Source organism: Scylla paramamosain, chromosome 12 (genome assembly GCF_035594125.1).
Source record: "Scylla paramamosain isolate STU-SP2022 chromosome 12, ASM3559412v1, whole genome shotgun sequence".
NCBI lineage: Eukaryota > Metazoa > Arthropoda > Malacostraca > Decapoda > Portunidae > Scylla > Scylla paramamosain.
This window is the reverse complement of record NC_087162.1, coordinates 5,586,241-5,613,732: the sequence shown is the minus strand read 5'-3', so window position 1 is coordinate 5,613,732 and position 27,492 is coordinate 5,586,241. Positions and strand designations below refer to the sequence as shown.

General features: G+C 43.4%; 2 protein-coding genes and 1 long non-coding RNA gene across 7 annotated transcripts; all 3 read left to right on the top strand.

Annotated features, from left to right (window-relative positions):
- Positions 1–540: 540 nt before the first annotated feature.
- LOC135105590 (uncharacterized) lies at positions 541–21,468 on the top strand. The gene is made up of 4 exons (XM_064013842.1): positions 541–641; positions 809–954; positions 1,157–1,529; positions 21,401–21,468. The coding sequence occupies exons 1-3, from the start codon at positions 543–545 to the stop codon at positions 1,323–1,325; spliced, it is 414 nt and encodes a 137-aa protein (XP_063869912.1). The 5' UTR covers positions 541–542; the 3' UTR covers positions 1,326–1,529; positions 21,401–21,468.
- Positions 7,193–8,411, top strand: LOC135105588 (uncharacterized). 2 transcript variants are annotated; one of them, XR_010270916.1, is made up of 3 exons: positions 7,193–7,362; positions 7,613–7,724; positions 7,938–8,411. It is a non-coding gene; the product is annotated as an uncharacterized LOC135105588 (long non-coding RNA). The 2 variants fall into 2 exon arrangements; XR_010270914.1 differs by having other exon boundaries at positions 7,203–7,362; positions 7,576–7,724.
- Positions 12,757–21,468, top strand: LOC135105589 (uncharacterized). Of its 4 annotated transcripts, XM_064013839.1 has the most exons (4): positions 12,757–13,144; positions 13,214–13,308; positions 19,110–19,547; positions 20,990–21,468. In XM_064013839.1, exons 1-3 carry the CDS (start codon positions 13,059–13,061, stop codon positions 19,544–19,546), a joined length of 618 nt encoding a protein of 205 aa, XP_063869909.1. In that variant the 5' UTR covers positions 12,757–13,058; the 3' UTR covers position 19,547; positions 20,990–21,468. The 4 variants fall into 4 exon arrangements, with proteins under 4 accessions (XP_063869909.1, XP_063869908.1, XP_063869910.1 ...); XM_064013838.1 differs by lacking the exon at positions 20,990–21,468 and having other exon boundaries at positions 12,758–13,144; positions 19,110–19,644; XM_064013840.1 differs by lacking the exon at positions 20,990–21,468 and having other exon boundaries at positions 12,762–13,144; positions 13,241–13,308; positions 19,110–19,644.
- Positions 21,469–27,492: the final 6,024 nt, after the last annotated feature.

The window sequence follows — 27,492 nt, the reverse complement described above, 5'->3', positions numbered from 1 at the left end:
TCGTGTGACCACGCACCAGGAACTACACAAGGCCACGTGCCTCCTGCCAGCTAAATTAAATAATTGTTATTTATTATCATTATTATTATTATTATTATTATTATTATTATTATTATTATGGCTATTATTTCCATTACAATTATCATCATCACTGATACTATTATACTCATCATCATCATTAACTTTTGTTGTTGCTCCTGCTGTTGCAGCAGCAGCAGCAGTAGCAGCAGCAGCAGCAGCAGCAGCAGTAGCAGCAGCAGCAGCAGCAGTAGCAGCAGCAGCAGCAGCAGCAGCAGCTGCTGCAGTAGTAGTAGTAGTAGTAGTAGTAGTAGTAGTGGTAATAGTAGTAGCAGTATTAGAATGTTTCTTTCGCTATCACCAACATTGAACTCAGACGCAGGACACCTCAAGTCCTAAACTTATTCGTTCAGCAGAGTTCAGGAAAATTTGCTGCAGGTGTAAGGTATAACTCGTCAGGAAACAAGAGGGCAGAAACAAACTGATGACTGAAATTAAAGAGAGCATATTCGTGTCACGTATCTATGAGCTCTTTTTTCACCGGACACATCACACCAAATGTATATATAGCCGCCGTTAGAGCCACACTTTCAGTAGGCAGGTGCACCGTCGTCATGAAGCTGGTGAGTAGTGGGCGTGTTCATGTCAATACGTTATACCTATATGTCAATCTAACATTCTTGGAATATCTAGCAATAATCTCTAGGGAAAATTTCCCTCTTTTGAATATGGAGATAGGTGTTGATGATATCTGTTTCACTCTCACGACAACCTTGCTTTCCCGCGTCAGCTGGTGCTCTTTCTCTTTGGTGTCATCACATCCGCAGCGCCACCACCCACTATCCCGTTACACCAGCAACATGTTAACGACGGCGACGAGTATCCGAAGTTCCTCAGGGACATTCCGTCGCTGAGCTCCATTTTCGGCAATTACGGGTGGGTAAGCGTGGCTGGTGCCATCATAAATAGATAAGTTTTACTTTATCAGAACTGCTTGCCTTCTCCTATAGGACACCTACAATGAGTTCAGATTGTTGGGTCGAGTCATAACATCAGTTCTAGCGCCAGAAAGCGGCAAGCTCTGTGATGAATTACTCAAGAAACGGCTTCACTCGTGTTAATTACGTTTATTCTGCAGGGTGGTTCTCCCGAACGGACGAAAACGGGCACCAGCAACAGAGAATCCACTTCCTCCCCTGGCTGACAGACCGTTTCTTCGAGATCCGCAGTCACACTGTAGTGATTCCAGGACAAAACACACATTCAGTGTGACTCATCCTTTCAGTGATTCTCTTGGTGATGATTAGGTGACTAAGTTTCCGTTTCTCGGACAGTCACATTCTCGCTGACTCACTCCACCACTGACCACCACTAGGAGTCACCGGAACACATCCACGACTCAATCACCATCGAGCTGTAGACACCTGCCTGATATCACTCTCCACCTGCAGAGAACAAAACACTAATTGGTTAATTAATTGGAAGTTTTATCTTGGATCAGCAACATCAAGGTTTGTTTGTAAGAGAAGGGAAGGAGGGAGCAAAGCAACGCGTTCTTCCACGATGGCGATGATTTCACAAGCATAACTCCTTCAAGGAGACGTGTGGCTTTGTATAATATTATTACTGTATATATGAATCTATTTCCCAACGCCGGATAGATAAACACTAAAGGTGACACGCAGCGTGGAGACACATACGGCCACGTGGGTCCTCAGGTTAGTAACCCGAAGCTGGCTATTCTTTTTCTTCATATTTTTTTCCACTTTATGCATTCTCAGAACCTTTCATCTTGCCCAGAGGGACTTAACGATGATATCGCTCATGCAGGACACTTGACGCCAGCTACATCGGTGACTCAGGTGAGCATAATCGGGAACCTTTCAGCACCTGGTCTCACGTCACTCTCGCTGCTCCACGGCTAGTCCAGGTTATGACACTCGTGCATGAACGTCGAAGATTTGTTCTGCGCCTCAAGGTTATAATCAGCCTCAGACATGGCGCATCATACACCCGCGTGTAGAGAAGTGCTATGCAGGGTTACTGATATTACTTGATAAACACTGATACAAGGCTTGGGATGCGGGTGTCAGCTCTCCCCGTGTCCACGGTCTGGGGTATGGTGGATAGAATGAGTATTTTTTTATCTTCGACTTTTGACCCGTGGCACGCACATCATGTAACACTCAGGATGAGAGCAGCAACCCACAACATTTAAAGTGTTCACGGATCCCTTTCATTCCTATTTCTCAGCACATCATGAAAATTTTTGTTGTCAAGCTAGTAGAGATTTTCCCCGTCAGGTTCCTCGTCGTGGGTGTTGAGAAGTTGGTGGCCTGGGAAATCAGAGACAGCATGGCGAAAGGAATTTGCAATAAATAAAGATTTAGTTAGCTACATTCCTCCCATGTGTCTCGAGACCTTTCAGTCGCAGGGCATTTGTGGGAAACGTATACGTATAGCCGCAGCACGAGCCACGCCCTAAGTACACAGGTGAGCCGCCATCAAGCACGGGGTGAGTAGTGATGGCGCTTCTATCTTGCTAGATTCTCTCTAGCTTAGCCCTCTATTGAAAAACAAAGGCTTCCATCAATAGAATCTCATGCACTTCATATTTATGCCCGGAACCATGTCAAGTCTGTTCTCCAAGTAGCTCAAAACTCCTTCATTAATAAACAATATCAAAATCTTTCAAGATCTAACTCCCCTCGTGACTTCTGGCACAAAAAACAAAAGTACCTATCCAATAACTTTGCTTCCTCTTCTTCTTTCCCTCCTTTATTTCAACCAAAGAGCTGAAATCTTTACTCAAACCTTTGCACAAAAAACTCTACCTTGGACGATTCAGGGCTTGTTCCTCCCTCTCCTCCACCTTCTGACTACTTTATTCTACCTATCAAAATTCTTCGCAGTGATGTTTTCGTGCCCTCGCTGGCCTAAACCCTCAGAAGACTTGTGGACCTGATGGGGTTCTCTTATTCTTCTCCGAAACTACGACTAAGTGCTTACACCTTGCCTAGTCAAACTCTTTCCTCTGTCTATCAACATCTACCTTTCTTTCTTGTTGGAAGTTTCCTTACATTCAGCCTGTTCCTAAAAGCGGTTACCGTTCTAATCCCTCAAACTACCATCGTACTGTTTTAATTTCCTGTCTAACTAAAGTTTTTGGATCTATCCTCAACAGGAAGATTCTTAAGCATCTATCACTTCACAACTTTCTATCTGACCGCCAGTATGGGTTTCGTCAGGGCCGCTCTACTGGTGATCTTCTGGCTTTCCTTACTAATTCTTGGTCATCCTCTTTTAGAGATTTTGGTGAAACTTATGCTGTTGCCTTAGACATATCAAAAGCTTCTCATAGAGTCTGGTACAAAGCTTTGATTTCCAAATTACCCCTCTACATCTTCTATCATTCTCTCTATAACTTCAAGTTTCCTTTCTGACCGTTCTATTGCTGCTGTGGTAGACGGTCACTGTTCTTCTCCTTAATCTGTTAACTGTGGTGTTCCTCAGAGTTCTGTCATAAGAACATAAGAACATAAGAAATAAGGGAAGCTGCAAGAAGCGACCAGGCTTACACGTGGCAGTCCCTGTATGAAACACACCTACCTATTTCCATCTGTTATTCCCATTCATAAACTTGTCCAATCTTCTCTTAAAGCTCTCTAGTGTCCTAGCACTAACTACATGACCACTGAGCCCGTTCCACTCATCTACCACTCTATTTGAGAACCAATTTTTTCCTATCTCCTTCCTAAACCTAAATTTTTCAAGCGTGAACCCGTTATTTCTTGTTCTACCGTGGCTGCTGATCCTAAGAATTTTGCTTACATCTCCCTTGTTATAACCCTTATACCACTTAAAGACTTCTATCAGGTCCCCTCTTAACCTACGTCTCTCTAGAGAATGTAAATTTAACAGCTTCAACCTCGCCTCGTAAGGAATACTCCTCATCCCCTGTATCCTTTTAGTCATTCTCCTCTGTACTGATTCTAATAGACCTATATCTTTCCTGTAATGTGGGGACCAGAACTGCACAGCGTAGTCTAGATGAGGTCTGACCAGCGCCAAGTATAACTTTAATATTACTTCCGGCCTTCTAATTTTAACACTCCTAAAAATGAATCCTAGTACCCTATTTGCCTTGTTTCTGGCTTCTATGCATTGTTTCCTTAGACGGAGTTCAGAGCTAACTATAACTCCTAAATCTTTCTCGTACTCTGTATCTACCAGAGTTTGGTTGTTTACTGTGTACCTATTGTGTGGGTTTCCTCTACCTACGCTAAGCACTTTGCATTTATTGATATTAAATTGCATTTGCCATCTATCCGTCCATTCATTCATTCTATCTAAGTCTGCCTGCAAGGCGATGGCATCCGATTCTGACCTAATTAATCTACCTATCTTTGTGTCATCCGCAAATTTACTAACATCACTACTAATTCCACTATCCAAGTCATTGATATATATTAGAAATAACAATGGCCCTAATACTGATCCCTGTGGCACCCCACTAATTACATGACCCCACTCGGATTTCGAGCCGTTTATTACCACTCTCTGTCGCCTGTTACCAAGCCATGACCCTATCCAGCCTAACACCTTCCCATCTATCCCGTGTGTCCTAACCTTTCTCAGGAGCCTTTGATGGGGTACCTTGTCAAATGCTTTACTAAAGTCCAGATATAAGATATCATAACTATCACCATTATCTACTGCCTCGTACACCTTACTGTCCTGTCACCCACTCTCTTCTTATTATTCATCAATGATCTAAACCACCCAGCACTAACTGATGATACCACCCAGCACTTTTCCACATCTTTTTATAGACGTTCAAACCTTCAGGAATTGAACAATTCACGCAGGGAAGCCACAGAACGCCTGACTTCTGATCTCTCTAAAATTTCTGATTGAGGTAGAGCAAACTTGGTATTGTTCAATGCGTCAAAAACTTAGTTCCTCCATCTATCAACTTAACACATCCTTCCAGACAAATATCACCTCTTCTTCAGTGACACTCATTTGTCCTTTTTTTCTTTACTGAACATCCTCGGTCTGTCCTTTTCTTATAATCTAAACTGAAAACTTCACATCTCATCTCTAGCTAAAACAACTATGAAGTTAGGTGTTAGGAGAAGTCTCCGCCAGTTTTTCTCAACCCCCAAGCTACTAACTCTATACAAGGGCCTTATCCGTCCATGTATGAAGTATGCTTCACATGTCTGGGGGGTTTCCACTCATACCGCTCTTTTACTTAAGGTGGAATCAAAAGCTTTTCATCTCATTAACTCCTCTCCTCTAACTGACTGTCTTCAACCTCTTTCTCATCGCCGCAATGTTGTATCTCTCTCTATCTTCTACCGCTATTTTCATACTAACTGCTCTTCTGATCTTGCTAACTGCATGTCTCCTCTCCTCCAGCGGCACAAGACTCTTCTTTTCTCACCTGTTCACCTCTCTAATGCAAGAGTTAACCAGTATTCTCAGTCATTCATCCCTTTCTCTGGTAAACTCAGGAACTCCCTGCCTGCTTCTGTATTTTCACCTTCCTATGACTTGCATTCCTTGAAGAGGGAGATTTCAAGACACTTGTCCAACTTTTGACTACTGCTTCGGACCCTGTTCGGGAACCGGCTTCTCAGTGGTCTTTTCTTTATTGGACTTTTGTTGCCCTTGGCCGGTGTCCCTCCAACATAGAGAAAAAAGAAGTCTGTGTTGATGTGGTGTGTCTCATCATTAAGACACCCTTGACTTCACGCCCCAGCTGGTGGCAGCCACGTCCTCCTCGTGGCAGCCACGTCGGGCGCTCCGCATCTCGCGGAACAGGATCATCTGGCAACCATCCTTAAACACCACCACACTAATAATGGGGACGATCACTTCCAGTATAGTTTTGAGAGTTCTGACGGAATTAATGTGCAGGCGGAAGGCACCGCGGAGGTCGAGGGCCAAAACATCTGTGGCTCTTTGAGGTGAGTCAAGCGTAGCAGACGGCATTATGATAAAACACGTTTTATTCCCACACTTATTACACACCTTCAGTCCAAGAAGATGCAGGTACAAACAGTTTAGAAATCGAATGATCATCATTCGGTGATCCACAACACCACACCTGACACCAGACAAATAATGAAGCGTAGAGTTACTTAACAAACACAGCTATATACAACCTACGCTGTGGAGTGAAGCCGTTACTTAGACCAACACTACACTCTTTGTCTCTGTAGGTACCCCCTTCCCTGACGGCACCATCGTTGAGGTGCACTACGTGGCTGACGAAGACGGGTACCCCGTCGAGTACCCGATCATTCACTCCCTTCGCTCGCTGCCCTCACGTCACCAGCATACCCACGACCATGACGATCCGCTGCATGACCCCGCAACTCATGACCATGACCCACCATGACCCGCAACTCATGACCCGCCCTGCCCAACTCGCACGGTGAAGACCACGGCCCTTCAGACTCCCAGATCGATTATAATGTGACTGACTCTCACACTCACACTGACTGTGGCGCTCCTTCAGACTCTCAAACTCCCTCTAACTCTCACACTCCCACTGACACTCACACTCTTGACTCACACTCCCTCTGACTCTCACTCCGTCAGTAATCACAATTTGGACTCACCTCAAGACAACCTCAGCTCCCTCACCCTCGACCTGCGATCATCTGGCTGAGGTCAGTCTTACACTCACCTGCAAGGAACACAATGACTCTTAGTAAATAGTCCACAGTTAATAGGGAGTGAATATGTACACGCAAACTAAATAAAAATAGATAATTTACATCGTTTGATTATCTCTTTATTAATATTATCCGGATACACACACACACACACACACACGCACACACACACACACTCTCTCTCTCTCTCTCTCTAAGAAACGTACTCTTGAATATGCAAACGCCATTGTTCAAAACGGCAGGCCAGCAGTGCGTGCAGGCCGAAGCCTCACGCCCTGCATTCCTTGATATTTGTCCTTGTGTGACCACGCAACAACGCCACGTGTCTGCTCCCAGCTATATTACTTTATTATTATTGTTATTATTATTGTTATTATTATTATTATTATTATTGTTATTATTATTATTATTATTATTATTATCATTTTTATGAATGATATTATTTCTATTACTATTATTTGTGGGGTCTGCCTCGTCAGGAAACAAGGTAGAAACAAAGTGATGACTTGAAAATTAAAATGAAGATATTTGTGTCATGTATCGGAGGGGCCCTCCCGGCCTCGGGCACCTCACGCCAAGTGTATATATATATATATATATACCCGCCGCTAGAGCCACACCTTCAGTAGGCAGGTGCACCGTCGTCATGAAGCTGGTGAGTAGTGGCCGTGTTCATGTCAATACGTTATACCTAAATGTCAATCTAACATCCTTGGAATATCTAGCAATAATCTCTAGGAAAACTTCCAATGTTCTGTTGAATATCGATGTTGATATCGATGTTAATATCGATGTTAATATCGATGTTGAATATCGATGTTGATGTTATCTGTTTCACTCCCACGATACCCTTGCCTTCCCGCGTCAGCTGGTGTTTTTTCTCTTGGGTGTCATCACATCCGCAGTCTCACAATCAACCACCGTTTTCAACGTTACCGAAGGCGACTACTTCAAATTCAAGTATTCGGTGTTCCTCAAAGGGTTCCGGTGTCTGACCAGCGGCTCCATCACTTACAGGTAGGTAAGCATGGCTGGGCCAAGATAAGTAGACAGGTTTTTCTTCATCACAACTGCTTACCTTCTCCTAAGGGCAATGAGTCCAGATTGTTGGGTCGAGTCATAACATCAATTCTATTGCCAGAAAACGGCAAGCTATGTCATCAAGTATTCAAGAAACTGCTTCACTCGTGTTAATCAGGGCATCACAATGATCTTTGGTTTCTCCTGCAGTATTCGCCTCCCGAACGGCACCTTCGCTAGGGTTCGGCACATTACTGATGAAAACAAGTACTAGCAAATGAAAAACCACTTCCACATCTGGCTGAGAGTGCCTCTCTTCGGGTTGGCCAGTTACGTTGCAGTGACTGTAGAGTAGAGTAAAACTGACATTCAATCTGACTCACTCTTTTAGTGACTTTTTGGTGATGATTAGGTGACTAATTTTCCATTTCTCAGACAGTCACATTCTGACTAATTCCGCCACTGACCACCACTAGAAGTCACCAAAACACATCTACGACTCAGTTACTACCGAGCTGTAGACACCTGGCTTATGTCACCCTACACCTGCAGAGAACAAAACACTGATTGGTTGACTGATTGGAAGTTTAATCTCGTCGCAGCAAGATCGAGGTCATACGACGCCGGAACAAAACATGTACCATGATATGTAGATTAATCAAATACATAAAGGGAATTAATGTTGCTTCGTTTTTTTTTCCAATTATTATACATTTCTCTCTCTCTCTCTCTCTCTCTCTCTCTCTCTCTCTCTCTCTCTCTCTCTCTCTCTCTCTCTCTCTCTCTCTGATAAAAGTGCAGTTGAATGTTTAGAGGCCATTGTAATTCGGAAGTGCTTATGGGAGCTCATGCTTCAAGACATGTGATGAAGTTATAGTCGATTTGTCAGGGAAACAAGAGTTAAAAAAAAAAGTGTTAATAATAGTATCTTACGCAAAAATAATCGTATCTTACGCAAAAAATCTTCAGTCCTCTGCTGAGAGATTCAGGGACATTTTAATAGATAAGTCTGTGTTGACGTGATCTGCCTCACCCTTACGGCTCCCTTGTCTTCCCGCTGCAGCTGATGCTAGACCTCCTGGTGGTTGTCACGTCCGGCGCTCTACACAGGCGGATCAGCAGACCCAGGGACCTTATCCAGCTACATACTGATGCTCGCGACATGATACGAATACAGCCAAGAGAAAAGCTGAAGACCCTGGGGAAAAACAACATCCCTTACAGTGACATGTGAATATAGTCGCTTGAAGGTACCATTGAAAAATACCCATCTTTTACTCCACCGCCCCTGCTTGCTTTATTTCCCAGAGTAAATAGTCTATAGCTTTTTATTATTTTTTTTTCAGTAATCTGATTCAGTCTAGGTAATGCAAGGAAGCAAATCTGAATCTTAGTAGGTCTATTTGCTTCGTGCATGTTCCTTTACATTTTTGGGTAGAGAGAGAGAGAGAGAGAGAGAGAGAGAGAGAGAGAGAGAGAGAGAGAGAGAGAGAGAGAGAGAGAGAGAGAGAGAGAGAGAGAGAGAGAGAGAGAGAGAGAGAGAGAGAGAGAGAGAAGAGAAGAAATAATGAGGCGAAATAGCTTAAATAAATACAGAAGTAAAGATGTTGACTAGTCTACCAACTGCAGATATGGCTTCCTGCACGGCGCCATCTTTCTGCAGCTCTACGTGCCCGAGGAAAATGGATACAAACTCAATTATCGGTCATCACTTGGGGTCACCAGTACACGACCACAACTCAGTCACCCTCGAGCTGTACACTGAGCTACACTGAGATCAATCTGGCACTCAACTGCAAATAACAAAACAAAAGTTAAACTAAAATTTGTAAACTAACCAAGTAAATAATGGTAATGAATGCTGTTCTGTTCCCTTATTTGTATTATACTCTCTCACTTTCTCTCTTCTCTCTCTCTCTCTCTCTCTCTCTCTCTCTCTCTCTCTCTCTCTCTCTCTCTCCCTGGGGCGTAGTTGAGTGTATCCCAGACATTGCCCAAAGGACTAATTCTGTAGTGTTCAAGAATTTTCAAGTTCCAAGGTGCTACGTCACTCTCCAGTCATTCGTGGATGAACTTTGACCAAAGGTTATACCGCATTCTTATTTATTATTATTATTATTATTATCATTATTATTATTATTATTATCATTATTATTAATATATCATTATTAGTATAATTATTATAATTATTATTATCATTATCATCATCATCATCATAATATTTATTACCATCATCATTATTACCATTATTTTTATTATGGGAATTTTCCTAAATAAAAGCTATCACAGTATCCTTAGTTTTTAATGAAACAAATTATCCCAGCATATTTTTGTTTCAGTTTGGGTAAATTTACGCAATAATTAAATCAAAGGATATATTTGTATCACGCTGAATACATAGGGGCGAGAGTTACCAGTCATCAGAGGCCGGGAAGCGTGACGTCACAACACCAAACCAGACACTAGACAATAATCATGAAGTAATGAAGTATTCAACAAACATTTTTACACAACCTTTGTTTCCCCGTGAAGGTATTAATTACGGAAATTCTTTGGTTCTCTGTCTCTCTCTCTCTCTCTCTCTCTCTCTCTCTCTCTCTCTCTCTCTCTGCAGTTTCGGAGAAAACGATGGGGAGTATTTCTGGCTCTTCACTGCTGAAGGCAAAGCGTATCAACATACAGGATAGTCGAGTGACCTGTTCCACCAGCTTACACTGTACTTAGTGTTTTCCTCACACCATGATCTGATGTGAATTGTCAGGCTGTGCCATCCCAAATTGCCTATAGGTCGCCCATACATACTGATGAAGACTTGCTTGAATTATATTACGAAGACCGCATCCCATTTCACTCCTTCACTAACTCTCACCACTCGGAGCTGCCACAACATGTCCACAACTCGACCAACGCGTATAAACAATATAACTCCAATAAACTTGACACTCACCTGTATAGAAAAGAAAGTATGCCTTACTAAACCAAGACATCAAATATATCTACACGAACCCATTCAATAAAGGCTATGAATATTGTTATGATTCTATAGGCATCAATTTCATCCGCTTCTCTCTCTCTCTCTCTCTCTCTCTCTCTCTCTCTCTCTCTCTCTCTCTCTCTCTCTCTCTCTCTCTAGTGTGTGTGTGTGTGTGTGTGTGTGTGTGTGTGTGTGTGTGTGTGTGTGTGTGTGTGTGTGTGTGTGTGTGTGTGTGTGTGTGTGTGTTGCCCAAATCTTTTCCCAAATTTTTTAATATTCAGATGCAGATGTTGAAGTCGCTTCTGCTGACTGTCTTGCCGTATGTCTGCCTGACAAGGGCACTAAACAGTAGACTGGAGGGATGGACTGAGCTCTTCTCAACAAGCGTCTTTGTAGGGTCATGAGGTTTCAGGGGCACGAGTGCAGAGATTACATCCTGTTGCTGAAATACTTACATCCCACATCCAGCCGGTGGCGTCGACACCCACACGTCCCTCCATCACCTTCAATAATATTCAAACTTGTCTAAGTATTACTAAATCACACCATCCATTCGATACAGTTTCTCTGACCAATGTAAATACATGAACACACATTCAGTACTATCTTTTTGCCATGACAGTTTACCCTCATCATGTACTTACAGGAAAATAAAGTGTTGAAGAAGTAAAATGGAAGAATCACGCTGTTATGTGGTGCGTTCTGCGGGAGTTTTCTCCTTAGCCCCGCCCGCCCCCGCCCCCATTTACTTGGGAGAGTCGATCAACTGGAGCTAACAAAAATATCCCCCACAGAGCTCTTCTTAGCAGAAGAGCTCGCTGACGACGCTGTACTAGACGTGGACATTATGTATAAAAGAAATGAAGTTTTAAGGAGAGGAGAAGAGAGGACACAGAGTCCTGTGAGAGTCAGGGGTTATGTTTGTTTATCAACAGTACGCCCATATGCAGCTGAGTGTATTACTTCTTTTGCCTGTGAGTCTCCGTTTGCCATCAGTGACGTCATCAACCACAAAAACTCGTTCCGTTAGCTTACGTAAGGTAACGTAACGCTCTTTGGAACGCGCCCTTGATCTAATTAGCAGATCAATGCATATCATAGACTGGCACGTTCCAATCAACTGAATATCGTTTGCAGTTAAGTTAGAGGTATTTTTGTGTTATGCATGCAGTTGTTCTGTGAACTTAAGCAAGCTTAAGTTTCTTTGAAGTTGTCATGGTCATTTTCTATCTGTGAGGCAGAAAACACACACGAATGAGTGAAAAGGACTAATGGTCGCTCATAAGACTTCTAATTGGAGTTAACTTAGCTCCTTGAGAAGTGTTCACTCAGAGAAAAGCGTGTGTGGCGGCTCACTTGTAAACAGGGAGTACAGTTTGTAAGAGAAGGGAAGGAGGGAGCAAAGGAACGCGTTCTTTCACGATGGCGATGATTTCACAAGCATAACTCCTTCAAGGAGACGTGTGGCTTTGTATAATATCCTCTTCATGTCAAGTTCGTATCTCTCAGCCCTTTTCTAATGGTTTCGTATTATTATATATAATATAAGGTCTCCCGGCGAGATGCTTGAATGTCTTCTAATATTGAACTCTGTGTTAATATGATCTGCCTCACCGTTACAACACTCCTGCCTTCCTGCCCCAGCTGATACTCGCCATTCTGGTGGCCGTCAGACTCTACGCCTCATACCGACAGAGGGACCGCAGAGGGGACCTTACCCAGTTGAAGAAGGATGCCGGCGATAAGGAGTTCTTGGTGAATCAGAGGGACACCACGCAGGCCGTGCCGCAACACGACACGCAAGACGGCCACAAATGGGTCAAGCAAGGCAGGTGCTGTGATACAAACTATTGTTTTACTGTCCCAGAATTGTTTGCTTCCTTTCTCTCGAGTATAAATGATTAATTCCTTCAATATGTAAAGGTTAACATTTTAGAATAAGAGCCCTCTATAAAAGCTATCATAGTATTCTTTGTTTTAGTGAAACAAATTATCCCAGCATATCTTTTATTTAGTTTGGGTAAATTTACGCAATAATTATATCACAGGATATCATATTTGCATCACGCTGAATACACAGGGGCGAGAGTTACCAGTCACCAGAGACTGGGAAGCGTGACGTCACGATCAAACTGTTATGTACCAGTCGCCATCTTGGCAGGCTCTCTTACCAAACACCTCTGTCTGTTTTAACCGTAACTACGCACCATCACCACACTGATCGCCACAGAGGCTTCCCACAGCAGCCTACAATCTTTGAGGGTGATTCAACCTGCAGGCGCTGCCGTCTGCCCAAAGAATTGCATTAAATTGTGCTGCGGCCACGTTAGAATAGGACCGAAGCTGCCTGGCGTGTTATGCCACCAGCGTCTTCCTCGTCGTCACGGGGCATGTGGACAAGCAGCAGCGGTTCGAGGAGCCATAAAAAACATGGAAATAGAAGGTAAAAAAGAACATGATTGAGTAACGATTAAGGGAACATATTAATGTCACGTGTTTCATGGCACTGAAGGCGCACGATTGCTTTTCCCCACACCAGGGACAGTGTACTTATAGGCAGCAAGAGCCACACCTTCAGCAGACAGGAGCACCGCCGTCATGAAGCTGGTGGGTAGACGCCTCATGTTGTTTGTATGTCTCAGCCGCCTTCTAATGGTTTGGTATTTTTATGAATAATATTCGGTCTCCCGCTGAGAAGCCTGGGTGTCTTCTAATAGTGAAGTTTGTGTTAATATGATTTGCCTCAACTTCATGGCACCAATGCATTCCCGCCCCAGCTGATACTCGCCCTCCTGGTGGGCCCCATAATCAGCGCCTCATACCGTCCCAGGCACCGCAAAGGGGACCTTAATCAGCTGGATAAGGATGCCGGCGACAAGGTTCTCCTGGTGAATCGGAGGGACACAACGCTGGCCGTGACGCAAGACACGCAAGGCGGGCACAAGTGGATCAATCAATGCAAGTGCTGTGACACACACTGGTGTTTTATTATCCCAAGGTCGACATTTTAGAAAACGACCCCATGGTAGTGGACTGCTTCACAACACCAAACCAGACACTAGACAACAATAATGAAGTAATGAAGTATTCAGCAAACATTCTTACACAACCTTTGCTTCCCCGTGAGGATATCAATCAAGGGAGCTATTTGGTCTCTCTCTTTGCAGTCTGAGAAGAAACAAGGAGGAAGAAACGTGGGTATTTAGCAGTCCACTGACATGTTCCATTTACTCCCGTTCCATTAGTGTTTTTCGTCACACCCCGGTCTGCTGTCAGTTGTCAGGTTGTGCCGTCCCTAAGGTGTTTACACGTCACCCATATATGTTGATGACGGCTTACTTAACTTACATAATGAAGACGGCACCCGATCTCACTCCCTCGCTAACTCTCACCATTCGGAGCTACCACAAGGTCTTCTCACCTCGAACAATGCGAATAAATAATATAAATCAGATAAATTGAGACTCACCTGTATGGAACAGAAAACATGTTTTACTAATCCAAGATATCAAATATATGTAGATGAAGCAATTGAATAAAGGCTATGAATGTCACGATTCTATAGTCATCAATTCCATCCAGTTTTCTCTCTCTCTCTCTCTCTCTCTCTCTCTCTCTCTCTCTCTCTCTCTCTCTCTCTCTCTCTCTCTCTCCCTCTCTCTCTCTCTCTCTCTCTCTAATCTCTCTAATCTCTCTCTCTCTCTCTAGTGTGTGTGTGTGTGTGTGTGTGTGTGTGTGTGTGTGTGTGTGTGTGTGTGTGTGTGTGTGTGTGTGTGTGTGTGTTGCCCCAATCTTTCCGCGGATCCTTTAATATTCAGATCCAGGTGCTGAAGTCGCTTCTGCTGACTGTCTTGCCGTGTGTCTGCATGACGTGGGCACCAAACAGTAGTCTGGATGGGTGGACTGAGCTCTTCCCAACAAGCGTCTTTGTAGGGTCATGAGGTTTCAGGGGCATGAGTGCAGAGATCACATACTGTTCTTGAAATACTTATATCCCACATCCGGCCGGTGGCGTCAACACCCACACGTCCCTCCATCACTTTCAATAATATTCAAACTTGCCTATGTATTGCTAAATCACACCATCCATTCGATACAATTTCTCTGACAAATGTATATACATGAACACACAGTTAATACTTTCTTCCCGCCAAGACAATTTACCGTTTTAATGAACTTACAGGCAAATAACGTGTTAAAGAAGTAAAATGCAAGAATCACGCTGTTATGTGGTGCGTTCTAAGGAAGTTTTCTTCCTACCTCTCCACCGTTCACATTCATTTGGGACAGTCCATCAGCTGGAGCTAAAAAAAAAAAAAAAAATGGCCGCCTACAATGCTTTTCTCAGCAGAGGAGCTCGTTGACGACCCTGTAATACACGTTGTGAATATTATTCATTGAAGAAATTATATTTTAAGAAGGAGAGAGAAGGAAGGCCACAGAGACCTGTGAGAATCAAGGATTATTTTTGCTTATCAACAGTATCCCCTCGAGCGGGGGAGCGTACTACCTCTTAGGCCCGCGAGTCTCATTTAGCCATCAGTGATGTCATCACTCCCAAAAAAACTCTTTCCGTTAACTTATAAGGTAACGTAACGCTCTTTGGAACGCGCACATGATCTAATCAACAGATCAATGGAGGTTCTAATCATATGAATATCGTTTTGAGTTAGGTTAGAGGTATTTTTTGTGTTATGCATGCGGTTTCTGCGTGAACTCAAGCAAGCTTAAGAGGCAGTGATAGTTTCTTTCAAGTTGTTTCAGTCTGTGAGGCACAAGACTCACACAAGACTGAATGAAAAGCGCATAAGACTTCTAATTGGAATTAACTTAGCTCTTTGAGAAGTGTTCACTCTGAGAAAAGCGTGCGTGGCGGCTCATTTGTAAACAGGGAGTAAACTTCGTGAGAGAAGGGAAGGAGGGAACAAAGCAACACGTTCTTCAACGATGATAATGATTTCACAAGCATAACTCCTTCAAGGAGACGTGTGGCTCCATATAATATAATTTCTGTATATATGAACCTCTTTCGCGACGTCGCATAGATACATAATAAAGGTGACACTCAGCGTGGAGACACGTACGGCCACGTGTGTCCTCCGGTTAGGTAACCGAAGTTAGCTATTCTTTTTCTTTACACATTTTCCACTTTGTGCATTCTCAGTACCTTCAGTCTTGCTCAGAGGGACTTAATGATGATATCACTAATATAGGAGACGTCAAGCTAGCTGAATCGGTGACTCAGGTGAGCAGAATCGGGAACCTTTCAGCACCTGGTCTTAGGTCACTCTCGCTGCTCCACGGCTAGAGCAGGTTATGACACTCGTGCATAAACGTCGAAGATTTGTTCTGCGCCTCAAGGTTATAATCAGCCTCAGACATGGCGCATCATACACCCGCGTGTAGAGAAGTGCTGTGCAGGGTTACTGATATTACTTGATAAACACTGATACAAGGCTTGGGATGCGGGTGCCAGCTCTCCCCGTGTCCATGGTCTGGCGAATGGTGGATAGGAGTGTTTTTTTTTCCTCGACTCTCGACCCGTGACACGCACATCATGTGACACTCAGGATGCGACCAGCAACCCACAGCAGCTAAAGTGTTCACGAATTCGTTTCATTCCTATTCCTCAGCACATCATGAAAATTTTGTTGTCAATCTAGCAGAGATTTTCCCTGTCACGTTCCTCGTCCTGGGTGTTGAAAAGTTGGTATCCTGGGAAATATGGGACAGCGGGGTCAAAGGAATGTGCATTAAATAAATATTTAAATCGCCATATTCCTCCCATGTGCCTCGAGACCTTACAGGCGCCGGGCATTTGTGGGGAATATATACGTATATACGCAGCACGAGCCACGCCTTAAGTACACAAGTGAGCCGTCACCAATCACTGGGCGAGTAGTGGTGGCGCTTCTATCTTGTTAGTTTCTCTCTAGCGTAGCCCTCTATTGAAAAACAGAGGCTTCCATCAAAAGAATTTCATGCACTTTATATTTCTGCTCGGAACCATGCCAAGTCTGTTCTCCAAGTAGCCAAAAACTCCTTCATTAATAGAAAATATCAAAATCCTTCAAGGTCCAACTTCCCTCGTGACTTCTGGCACAAAGGCCAAAAGTATCTAGCCTAAAGTATTTCCAATAACTTTGCTTCTTATTTCCCTCCTTTATTTTAACCAAAGAGGTGGACTCTTTGCTCAAACCTTTGCTAAAAACTCTACCTTGGACGATTCTGGGCTTGTTCCTCCCTCTACTCCACCTTCTGACTACTTCATTCTGCTTATTAAAATTCTTCGCAATAATGTTTTCATGCCCTCGCTGGCCTAAATCCTCAGAAGACTTATGGACCTGATGGGATTCCTCCTACTGTTCTGCGAAACTGCGCCTCCGAGCTTGCACCTTCCCTAGTCAAACTCTTTCAATTCTGTCTATCAACATTTACCTTTCCTTCTTGCTGGAAGTTTGCCTACATTCAGACCGTTCCTAAACAGGGTGACAGTTCGAATTACTCAAACTACCGTCCTATTGTTTTAATTTTCTGTTTATCTAAAGTTTTGAATCTATCTTCAACAGGAAGATTATTAAACATCTATCACCTCACAACCTTCTATCTGACCGCCAGTATGGGTTCCGTTGAGGCCGCTCTACTGGTGATCTTCTGGCTTTCCTTACTTAGTCTTGGTCATCCACTTTAAAAAAATTTTGGTGAAACTTTTGCTGTTGCCTTATACGTATTAAAGAAAAAAAAGAGTCTAGCACAAAACTTTGATTTCCAAATTACCCTCCTACATCTATCATTCTCTCTGTAACTTCATCTCAAGTTTCTTTTCTGACCGCTTTATTACTGCTGTAGTAGACGGTCACTGTTCTTCTACTAAATCTATTAACAGTGGTGTTCCTCAGGATTCTGTCGTATCACCTACTCTCTCCCTATTATTCATCAATGATCTAAACCAAACTTCTTGTCCTAGCCACTCCTACGCTGATGATACCACCAAGCACTTTTCCACGTCTTTTAATAGACGTCAAACCTTTCAGGAAATAAACATTTCACGCAGAAAAGACACAGAACGCCTGACTTCTGATCTCTCTAAAATTTCTGATTGGAGTTGAACAAACTTGGTATTGTTCAATGTGTAAAAAACTCACTTCCTCTATCAACTCAACACAACCTTCCAGACAACCATCACTTCTTCAGTGACACTCATCTGACCCCCTTTTCTACATTGAACACCCTCGGTCTGTCCTTTTCTTATAATCTACACTGGAAACTTCACATTTCATTAACTAAAACAGCTAATGAAGTTAGGCGTTCTGAGACGTCTCCGCCAGTTTTTCTCACACCCTCCAGCAGCTAACTCTATACAAGGGTCTTATCCGCCCATGTATGGAGTATGCTCCACATGTCATAACGCTCTTTTAGACAGGGTGGAATCAAAAGCTTTCGTCCCATCAACTCCTCTGCTCTAACTGACTGTCTTCAGCCTCTTTCTCATCGCCGCAGTGTTGCATCTCTAGCTATCTTCTACCGCTATTTTCATGCTAAATGCTCTTCTGATCTTGCTAACTGCATGCCTCCCCTCCTTCCGCGGCCTCGCTGCACAAGACTTTCTTCTTTCTCTTACCCCTATCCTGTCCACCTCTCTAACGCAAGAGTTAACCAGTATTCTCAATCATTCATCCCTTTCTCTGGTAAATTCTGGAACTCCCTGTCTGCTTCTGTACTTCCACCTTCCTATGACTTCAATTCCTTCAAGAGGGAGGTTTCAAGACACTTGTCCCTCAACTTTTGACTAGCGCTTCGGACCCTGTTCGGGAACCGGCATCTTAGTGGTCTTTTTTTATTGTATTTTTGTTGCCCTTGGCCGGTGTTCCTCCCACATAGAAAAAAAAAAAAAAATTGTGTTGATGTGATGTATCTCATCATTAAGACATGCTTGACTTCACGCCCCAGCTGGTGCTCGTCCTTCTGGTGGCCACCTCGTAGGGCGCTCTGCACCTCGGGGAACAGGATCATCTGGCAACCATCCTTATACACCACCACACTAATAATGGGGACGGTCACTTCGAGAATGGTTTTGAGAGTTCTAAAGGAATTAATGTGCAGGCAGAAAGTACCGCGGAGGTCGAGGGCCAAAACATCTGTGGCTCTTTGAGGTGAGTCAAGCGTAGCAGACGGCATTATGATAAAACATGTTTTATTCTCACATTCATTACAGACATTCAGTCCAAGAACATGCAGGTACAAACAGTTCAGAAGTCGAATGATCATCATTCGGTGATCCACAACACCACACCTGACACCGGACAAGTAATGAAGCGAAGAGATACTTTACTAACACAACTTTATACAACCTACGCTGTGGAGTGAAGCCGTTACTTAGACCAACACTACACTCTTTGTCCTTGCAGGTACCCCCTCCCAGACGCCACCATCTCTGAGGTGCACTACGTGGCTGACGAAAACGGGTACCGCGATCATTCACTCCCTCCGCCCGCTGCCCGCACCCCCTGAGGATCCCCACGACCATGACGACCTGCTGTATGACCCCGCAACTCATGATCCGCCCACTGAAGACTACCTCCCAAACTCGCACGGTGAAGAACACGATGAACACCACGGCCCTTCAGACTCCCACATTGATTATAATGTGATTGACTCTCATACTCACACTGACTGTGGCGCTCCTTCAGAGTCGCAAACTCCCTCTATAACTATCACATTCCCACTGACACTCACACTCTTGAATCACACTCCCTCTGACTCTCACTCCGTCAGTGACCACATCTTGGGCTCACCTCAAGACAACCTCAACTCCCTCACCCTCGACCTGCGATCATCTGGCTGAGGTCAGTCTCACACTCACCTGCAAGGAACACTCTTTGTAAATAGTCCAGTTAACAGGGAGTGATTATGTACACGCAAACCAAGTAAAAAGAGATAATTTACATAGTTTGATTATCTCTTTATTAATGTTATCCGGATTCTCTCTCTCTCTCTCTCTCTCTCTCTCTCTCTCTCTCTCTCTCTCTCTCTCTCTCTCTCTCTAACAAACACACTGTTGATTATACAAACGCCAGCAGCAGGCCAGCAGTGTGTGCAGGGCATGAAGCCTCACGCCCTGCATTCCTCGTCATTTGTCCTTGTGTGGCCACGCACCAGGAATTACACAACAACGTCGTGTCTGCTGCCAGCTACATTACAGTATTATTATTATTATTATTATTATTATTATTATTATTATTATTATTGTTATTATCATTATTATTATTATTATTATTATTATTATTATTATTATTATTATTATTATTATTATTGTTGTTGTTGTTGTTGCTGTTATCATCATTATCATTATTTTTATAAATGGTATTATTTCTAATACTATTATCATCATCATTATTAATATCAATATCTTCATCATCATCATTATCAATTGTTGTTGCTACTGTTATTACAGTATTATTATTATTATTATTAGTAGTAGTAGTAGTAGTAGTAGTGGTGGTGGTGGTGGTGGGGGAAGTAGAAGTAGTAGTAGTAGTAGTAGTAGTAGTAGTAGTAGAATGTTTCTCCACGCTATCACCAACAGTGAGCTCACACGCAGGACAACTCAAGTCCTAAACTAATTCGTTTAGTAGAGTTCAGGAAAATTTGCTGCAAGTGTGGGGTCTGTCTCGTCAGGAAACAAGAAGGTAGAAACAAACTGATGACTTGAAAATTAAAGTGAACATATTCGTGTCATGTATCTACGGCGGCCTCCTGTCGCCGCACACCTGACGCCAAGAGTAAATAACCGCCACTAAAGCCACACCTTCAATAGGCATGAAGTTCAGTAGGTCATGAAGCTGGTGAGTAGTGGCCGAGTTCATGTCAATACGTTATACATAAATGTCAATCTAACATCCTTGGAATATCTAACAATGATCTCTAAGAAAATTTTAAATCCTCTGTTGAATATCGAGACGTGTATTGATGTTATCTGTTTCACTTTCTATCCTGTTACACCAGCGATATGTTACTCACACCGACCATTTCAAATACGTGGATCAGAAGTTCCTCAAGGAGATCCGTTGGCAGAGCTCAATCTCCAGCAATTACGGGTGGGTAAGCGTGGCTGCTGCCTTGATGTTTTACTTCATCACAACTGCTAACCTGCTCCTATAGGAACCTACAATGAGTCCAGATTATTGGGTCGATTCATAACATCAGTTCTAGCGCCAGAAAGCGGCAACCTATGTGATGAATTACTCAAGAAACGGGTTCACTCGTGTTAATCAGGTTTCTCCTGCAGGTTGCTCCTCTCGAATGGAACTACAATTGAGCTGCAATACGTGGGTGACGAAAACGGTCCCCAGCAACAAAAAAAACTACTTCCTCTCCATGGCTGACAGAACGTGTATTCGGGCTTCGCAGTTAGATTACAGTGACTACAAAATAAAAAAACACATTCGATCTGACTCATTCTTTCAGTGACTCTCTTGGCGATGATTAGGTGACTAACTTTCCATTTCTCAGTCACATTCTCACTGACTCACTCCACCAATGGCCACCACTACGAGCCACCAAAACACATTTACGACTCAATTACCATCAAGCTGTAAACACCTGCCTGATATCACCCTACACCTGCATAGAACAAAACACTAATTAGTTAATTAATTGAAAATTTTATCTTGGCGCAGAAACATGTCAATGAATCAAGGTCATATGCCGCGGTAGCAAAACATACACCAAGATATGTAGCTTAATCAAATAAATAAAGGAAATCAATGTTTTTTTTTCTCTTTTCCACTTATTATACAATTAACTCTCTCTCTCTCTCTCTCTCTCTCTCTCTCTCTCTCTCTCTCTCTCTCTCTCTCTCTCTCTCTCTAATAAGACCACAGCTGAATGTTTACAGGCCATTGTTCAAGAAAGTAATTCGGAAGTGCTCAAGGGACCTCAAGCTTCAAGACACGTGATGAAGTCGAGGACACCGCAGCCCAATTGTCAAAAGGAGGCAGTAGACAACTGCCGAAACGATAATTACTCTCAGTGAGGTCTAAAGCACTGTTCAGGGGGTGCTGTGAACTTATCATTGAACCCAGCTAAACCCAGACCTCACTGAAGGTTTCCCTTTGTGTCTCACAACACAAGGGGGCAGTCACAGCCTTCCCTCTAAAGACAACTCTCTTCCTCCACACAAAACTACAAGCACCCAATGACACACACACCCTTCACTCAAAAATTTCAAAATTATCATGGCGACTCCTACACCAGCCTCGGAGTCCCCATCTGGGGAGGGAACCATAAATGTCCCAAGGTCGGACTGCCTTTCTGTCGACGACCCTAAGTGTCTTGACCCCCCCCCAACTATTTCTTCATTAATTTCTGCAACATTCGCTGTCTAAGATCTAATTTTCAATCAGTAGAACACCACCTTTCCTCTTCTAAACCTCATCTTCTTTTCCTCACTGAAACTCGGGTGTCTGAGGCAACTGACAGTAGTCCCTTTTCTGTTCCCTCCTACTTTCTCTATCCTCATTTTCGATCCAAAGCTGGATGTTGCGTTTATGTGCGCAATGACTTAACCTGCTCTCGTGCCCACGCTCTTGAATCTTCAGAGTTTTCTACCATCTGGCTACGACTACAGAGTCACTCTCAATCTAAATTGATCTGTGCTGTATACCTCTCACCTAACTCCTCTGATTATAAGAAATTCTTTGACAACTTAACTTCCAAAGTGGAGCACATTCTGACCCTCTTCCCTTTTGCAGAGATCTCCATTCTTGGAGACTTCAATGTTCAACACCAGCTTTGGCTTTCCTCTCCCTTCACTGACCATCCTGGTGAACTAGCCTTCAACTTTGCTATCCTCCACGACCTAGAGCGATTGGTGCAACACCCTACTCGTATTCCTGACCGTCTTGGAGATACGCCCAACATTCTTGACCTTTTCCCAACCTCTAATCCTGCTTATGCTGTCACCCTTTCTTCTCCGTTGGGCTCTTCCGATCACAATCTCATATCTGTATCTTGTCCTATCTCTACAATCCCTCCTCAGGATCCCCTTAAGCGAAGGTGCCTCTGGCGTTTTGCCTCTACTAGTTGGGGGGACCTGAGGAGGTACTCGTATTTTGCTGATTTTCCTTGGAATGACTACTGCTTCCGTGTCAGAGATCCGTCTTTGTGTGCTGAGCGCATAACAAAGGTGATAGTGTCTTGCATGGAGGCGTACATTCCTCACTCTTTTTCTCGACCTAAACCTTGTAAACCTTGGTTTAACACAACTTGTTCTCATGCTATACATGACAGAGAGGTGGCCCACAAAAGGTACTTAAGCCTTCCATCACCAGAATCTCATGCACTTTATATTTCTGCCCGGAACCATGCCAAGTCTATTTTCCGACCAGCGAAAAACTCCTTCATTAACAGAAAGTGTTAAAACCTTTCAAGATCTAACTCTCCTCATGACTTCTGGCATCTAGCCAAAAATATCTCCAATAACTTTGCTTCTTCTAATTTCCCTCCTTTATTTCAACCAGATGGCACCACTGGTATCACATCTATTTCTAAAGCTGAACTCTTCGCTCAAACCTTTGCTAAAAACTCCATCTTGGACGATTCTGGGCTTGTTCCTCCCTCTTCTCCACCCTCTGAATACTTCATGCTACCTATTAAAATTCTTCACAATGATGTTTTCCATGCCCTTGCTGGCCTAAACCCTAGGAAGGCTTATGGACCTGATGGGGTCCCTCCTATTGTTCTCCGAAACTGTGCCTCCGTGCTTGCATCTTGCCTAGTCAAACTCTTTCAGTTCTGTTTTATCTTGGCGCAACAACATCAAGGTCGTATGCAGTCGCAACAAAACATATACCAAGATATATAGCTTAATCAAATAAATAAAGGGAGTCAATGTTTTTTTTTCCTTTTCCAATTATTGTACAATTCTCTCTCTCTCTCTCTCTCTCTCTCTCTCTCTCTCTCTCTCTCTCTCTCTCTCTTTCTCTCTCTTTTGAGACCGCAGCTGAATGTTTAAAGGTTGTTCAAGGGAGTAATTCGAAACTACTTATGGGACCTGAAGCTTCAAGACACGTGATGAAGTCGAGGTAGAGTTGGCGGGGAAACAGAAGAGTAAAAAAAAAGGTGTCAATATTCAAGTCACGTATCTCACGGCCCTCCACGCGCAGGACACCGCAGCCCAATTGTATACAGCAGCCGCAAGAGCCACACCTTCAGTACGCAGGTGCACTGCTGTCATGAAGCTGGTAAAGCGTTTTAATGACTCATATCTCACCCAAAAATCTTCAGTCCTCTGCTGAGAGATTCGGGGAACATTTTAACACTGAAGTTTGTGTTATCGTGATCTGTCTCACCTTTACGGGTCCCTTGTCTTCCTGCTACAGTCCTCCTGTTGGCCGACACATCTGGGGATCTACACCGTTCGGACCGCAAAGGCAGGGACCTTACACAGCTACATACTGATCTTCACATGATGCGAATAAAGCTAAGAGACAACCTGGGAACCCTGGAGCAATACAACGTCCCTTACGTTTACACGTGACTATGGTCTGCATGAAGCTACCACTGATGAATACCAATTATTTACTCCACCGCCATTAATTGCTTCTTTTTGGGATTCACTCCCTGAGTAGACAGTCTTTTTTTTTAGAAATCTAATCTAGCTGATACACAGAGGCAGATTTGACTCTCAGTAGGCATACTTGCTTATTGGAAGTTACCTTATATTCTTGTTACAGAAAAAAAAAATGTAAAAGATAAAGCAAAATAGTTTAAATAAACACAGAAGTAATGTTGTTGACTAGTCTAACAACACATGAGAATAGGGCCAAGGCTGCCCAGTGTGTTATGCCGCTGGCGTCTGGATCGTCGTCACGGGACACATGGGGAGGCCGTGCAGGTTCGAGTGCCATGGAAACAAGAGGGTAATAAAAGAAAAGAAGAAAAAAAAAACTTTCAATTAACTTTCAATTAACTTTCAACCAGGTCGCCTCATACCGACCCAGGCACCCCAGGGAGGAACCTTATCCAGCTGCATAAGGATGCCGGCGACAAGGTGCTCTTGGTGAATCGGAGAGACACCACACAGGCCGTGAAGCAACACGACACGCAAGACGATCACAGGTGGGTCAAGCACGGCATGTGCTGTGATATACACTCATGTTTTACTGTCCCACTATTGTTTGCTTCCTTTCCCTCGAGTAGAAATGATTCACTCCTTCAGTATGTAGAGATCAACATTTTAGAAAACGACCCCATGGTAGTGGACTGCTTCACAATACCAAACCAGACACTAGACAACAATAATGAAGTAATGAAGTATTCAGCAAACATTCTTACACAACCTTTGCTTCCCGTGAGAATGTTTATCAAGGAAACTCTTTGGTGTCTCTATTTGCAGTTTCGGAGGTAACAATTGGGACGTATCGGGTAGTCCAGTGACCTGCTCCCTTCACTCCCGTTGTATTAGTGTTTTTCCTCACACTACGATTTGCTGTCAGTTGTCAGACTGTGCCGTCCCTAAAGTGTCTACAGGTCTCCTATACATGCAGATGACGATTTGCTTGACTTGCATAATGGAGACTGCATCCCATCTCACTCCCTCGCTAACTCTCACCCCTCAGAGCTGCCACAAGGTGTCTACAACTCGACCAACGCGTATGAACAATATAACTCAGATAAATAATGATACAAGGCTTACGGTATGGGTGACAGCTTTCCCTGTGTCTTTGGTGTGGGGATTTTTTTTTTTTTTTTTAATTAGGAGGGGCAATGGCCAAGGACAACAAAAATCCAACAAAATGAAAAAAAAAAAAAATCACATTGAGAGGCCGGTCCCCGAACAGGGTCCGAAGCGGTAGTCAAAAATTGAAGAATAAGTGTCTTGAAACCTCCCTCTTGAAGGAATTGAAGTCACAGGTAGGTGGAAATACAGAAGCAGGCAGGGAGTTCCTGAGTTTACCAGAGAAAGGGATGAATGCCTTAAAACACTGGTTAACTCTTGCATTTGAGAGGTGGACAGAATAGGGATGAGAGAAGGAATTCTTCTGCAGCGAGGCCACGGGAGGAGGGGAGGCATGCACCTTGCAAGATCAGAAGAGCAATTAGCATGAAAATAGCGGTAGAAGATAACTGGATATGCAACATTGCAGCGATGACAGAGAGGCTAAAGGGGGGTGGGTGACAAAAATTGGCGAAGACGTCTTAGACCCCTAACTTCAAAGAAGCTGTTTTAGCTAGAGATAATATATGAAGTTCCTAGTTTAGGTTATAAGAAAAGGACAGACAGAGGATGTTCAGTGTAGAAGAGGGGATAGTTGAATGTCAATGAAAACGAGAGGATAGTTATCTGGAGGGTTGTGTCGAGCTGATAGATGGAGGAATTGAGTTTTTGACGCATTGAACAATACCAAGGTTGCTCTGCTACAATCAGAAATTTTAGAGAGATCAGAAGTCAGGCGTTCTGTGGATTCCCTGCGTGAACTGTTTACCTCCTGAAGGGTTGAACGTCTTTGAAAAGACTTGGAAAAGTGCAGGGTGGGAGTGGATAGGACAAGAAGTTTGGTTTAGAAGATCATCGATGAATAATGATGAAAGAGAGTGGGTGACAGAACAGAATCCTGAGGAACACCACTATTGATAGATTTAGGAGAAGAGCAGTGATCGTTTACCACAGCAGCAATAGTACGGTCAGAAAGGAAACTTGAGATGAAGTTACAGAGAGAAGGATAGAAGCCGTAGGAGGATAGTTTAGAAAATCAAAGCTTTGTGCCAGACTCTATCACAAGCTTTTGATATTTATAATGCAACAGCAAAGTTTTCACCAAAATCTCTGAAAGAGGATAGCAAAGACTCAGTGAGGAAAGCCAGAAGATCACCAGTAGAGCGTCCTTGATGGAACCAATACTGGCGGTCAGATAAAACGTTGTCAAGTGATAGATGTTTAAGAATCTTCCTGTTGAGGATAGCTTCTAAAACTTTAGATAAGCAGGAAATTAAAGCAATAGGACGGTAGTCTGAAGAATTAGAACTGTCGCCCTTTTTAGGAACAGGCTGAATGTAGGCAAACTTGCAACAAGAAGGAAAGGTAGATGTTAACAGACAGAGTTGAAAGAGTTTGACTAGGCAAGGTGCAAGCACGAAGACGCAGTTTTGGAGAAAAATAGGAGGGACCCCATAAGGTTCATAAGCCTTTCGAGGGTTTAGGCCAGCGAAGGCATGGAAAACATCATTGCGAAGAATTTTGATAGGTAGCTGGAAATAGTCAGAGGGTGGAGCAGAGGGAGGAAGAAGCCCTGAATCGTCCAAGGTAGAGTTTTTAGTAAAGGTTTGAGCGAAGAGTTCAGCTTTAAAGATAGATGTGATAGCAGTGGTGCCATCTGGTTGAAATAAAGAAGGGAAAGAAGAAGAAGCAAAGTTATTGGACATATTTTTGGCTAGATACTAGAAGTCACGAGGGATGTTAGATCTTGAAAGTTTTATATAATTTTATTTATTTATTTATTTATTTATTTATTTATTTATTTTTAGCTAATTCGAGAACAGACTTGGCATGATTCTAGGCAGAAATACAAAGTGCATGAGATTCTGGTGATGGAAGGCTCACGTAACTTTTGTGGGCCACCTCTCTATCATGTATAGCACGAAAACAGGTTGTGTTAGACCAAGGTTTGGAAGGTTTAGGTCGAGGAAAAGAGTGAGGGATGTATGCCTCCATGCCAGACACTATCACCTCTGTTATGCGCTTGGCACACAGAGACGGGTCTCTGACACGGAAGCAGTAGTCATTCCAAG

Coding starts and splice junctions, on each gene's coding strand:
- LOC135105590 (XM_064013842.1), top strand. CDS start 543: ATGAGCTCTTTTTTCACCGGACACATCACACCAAATGTATATATAGCC. Junction 642..808: donor GCACCGTCGTCATGAAGCTG/GTGAGTAGTGGG, acceptor TTCCCGCGTCAG/CTGGTGCTCTTTCTCTTTGG. Junction 955..1,156: donor TCCATTTTCGGCAATTACGG/GTGGGTAAGCGT, acceptor TTTATTCTGCAG/GGTGGTTCTCCCGAACGGAC.
- LOC135105589 (XM_064013839.1), top strand. CDS start 13,059: ATGCCACCAGCGTCTTCCTCGTCGTCACGGGGCATGTGGACAAGCAGC. Junction 13,145..13,213: donor AAAAAACATGGAAATAGAAG/GTAAAAAAGAAC, acceptor ATGGCACTGAAG/GCGCACGATTGCTTTTCCCC. Junction 13,309..19,109: donor GCACCGCCGTCATGAAGCTG/GTGGGTAGACGC, acceptor TTGTCCTTGCAG/GTACCCCCTCCCAGACGCCA.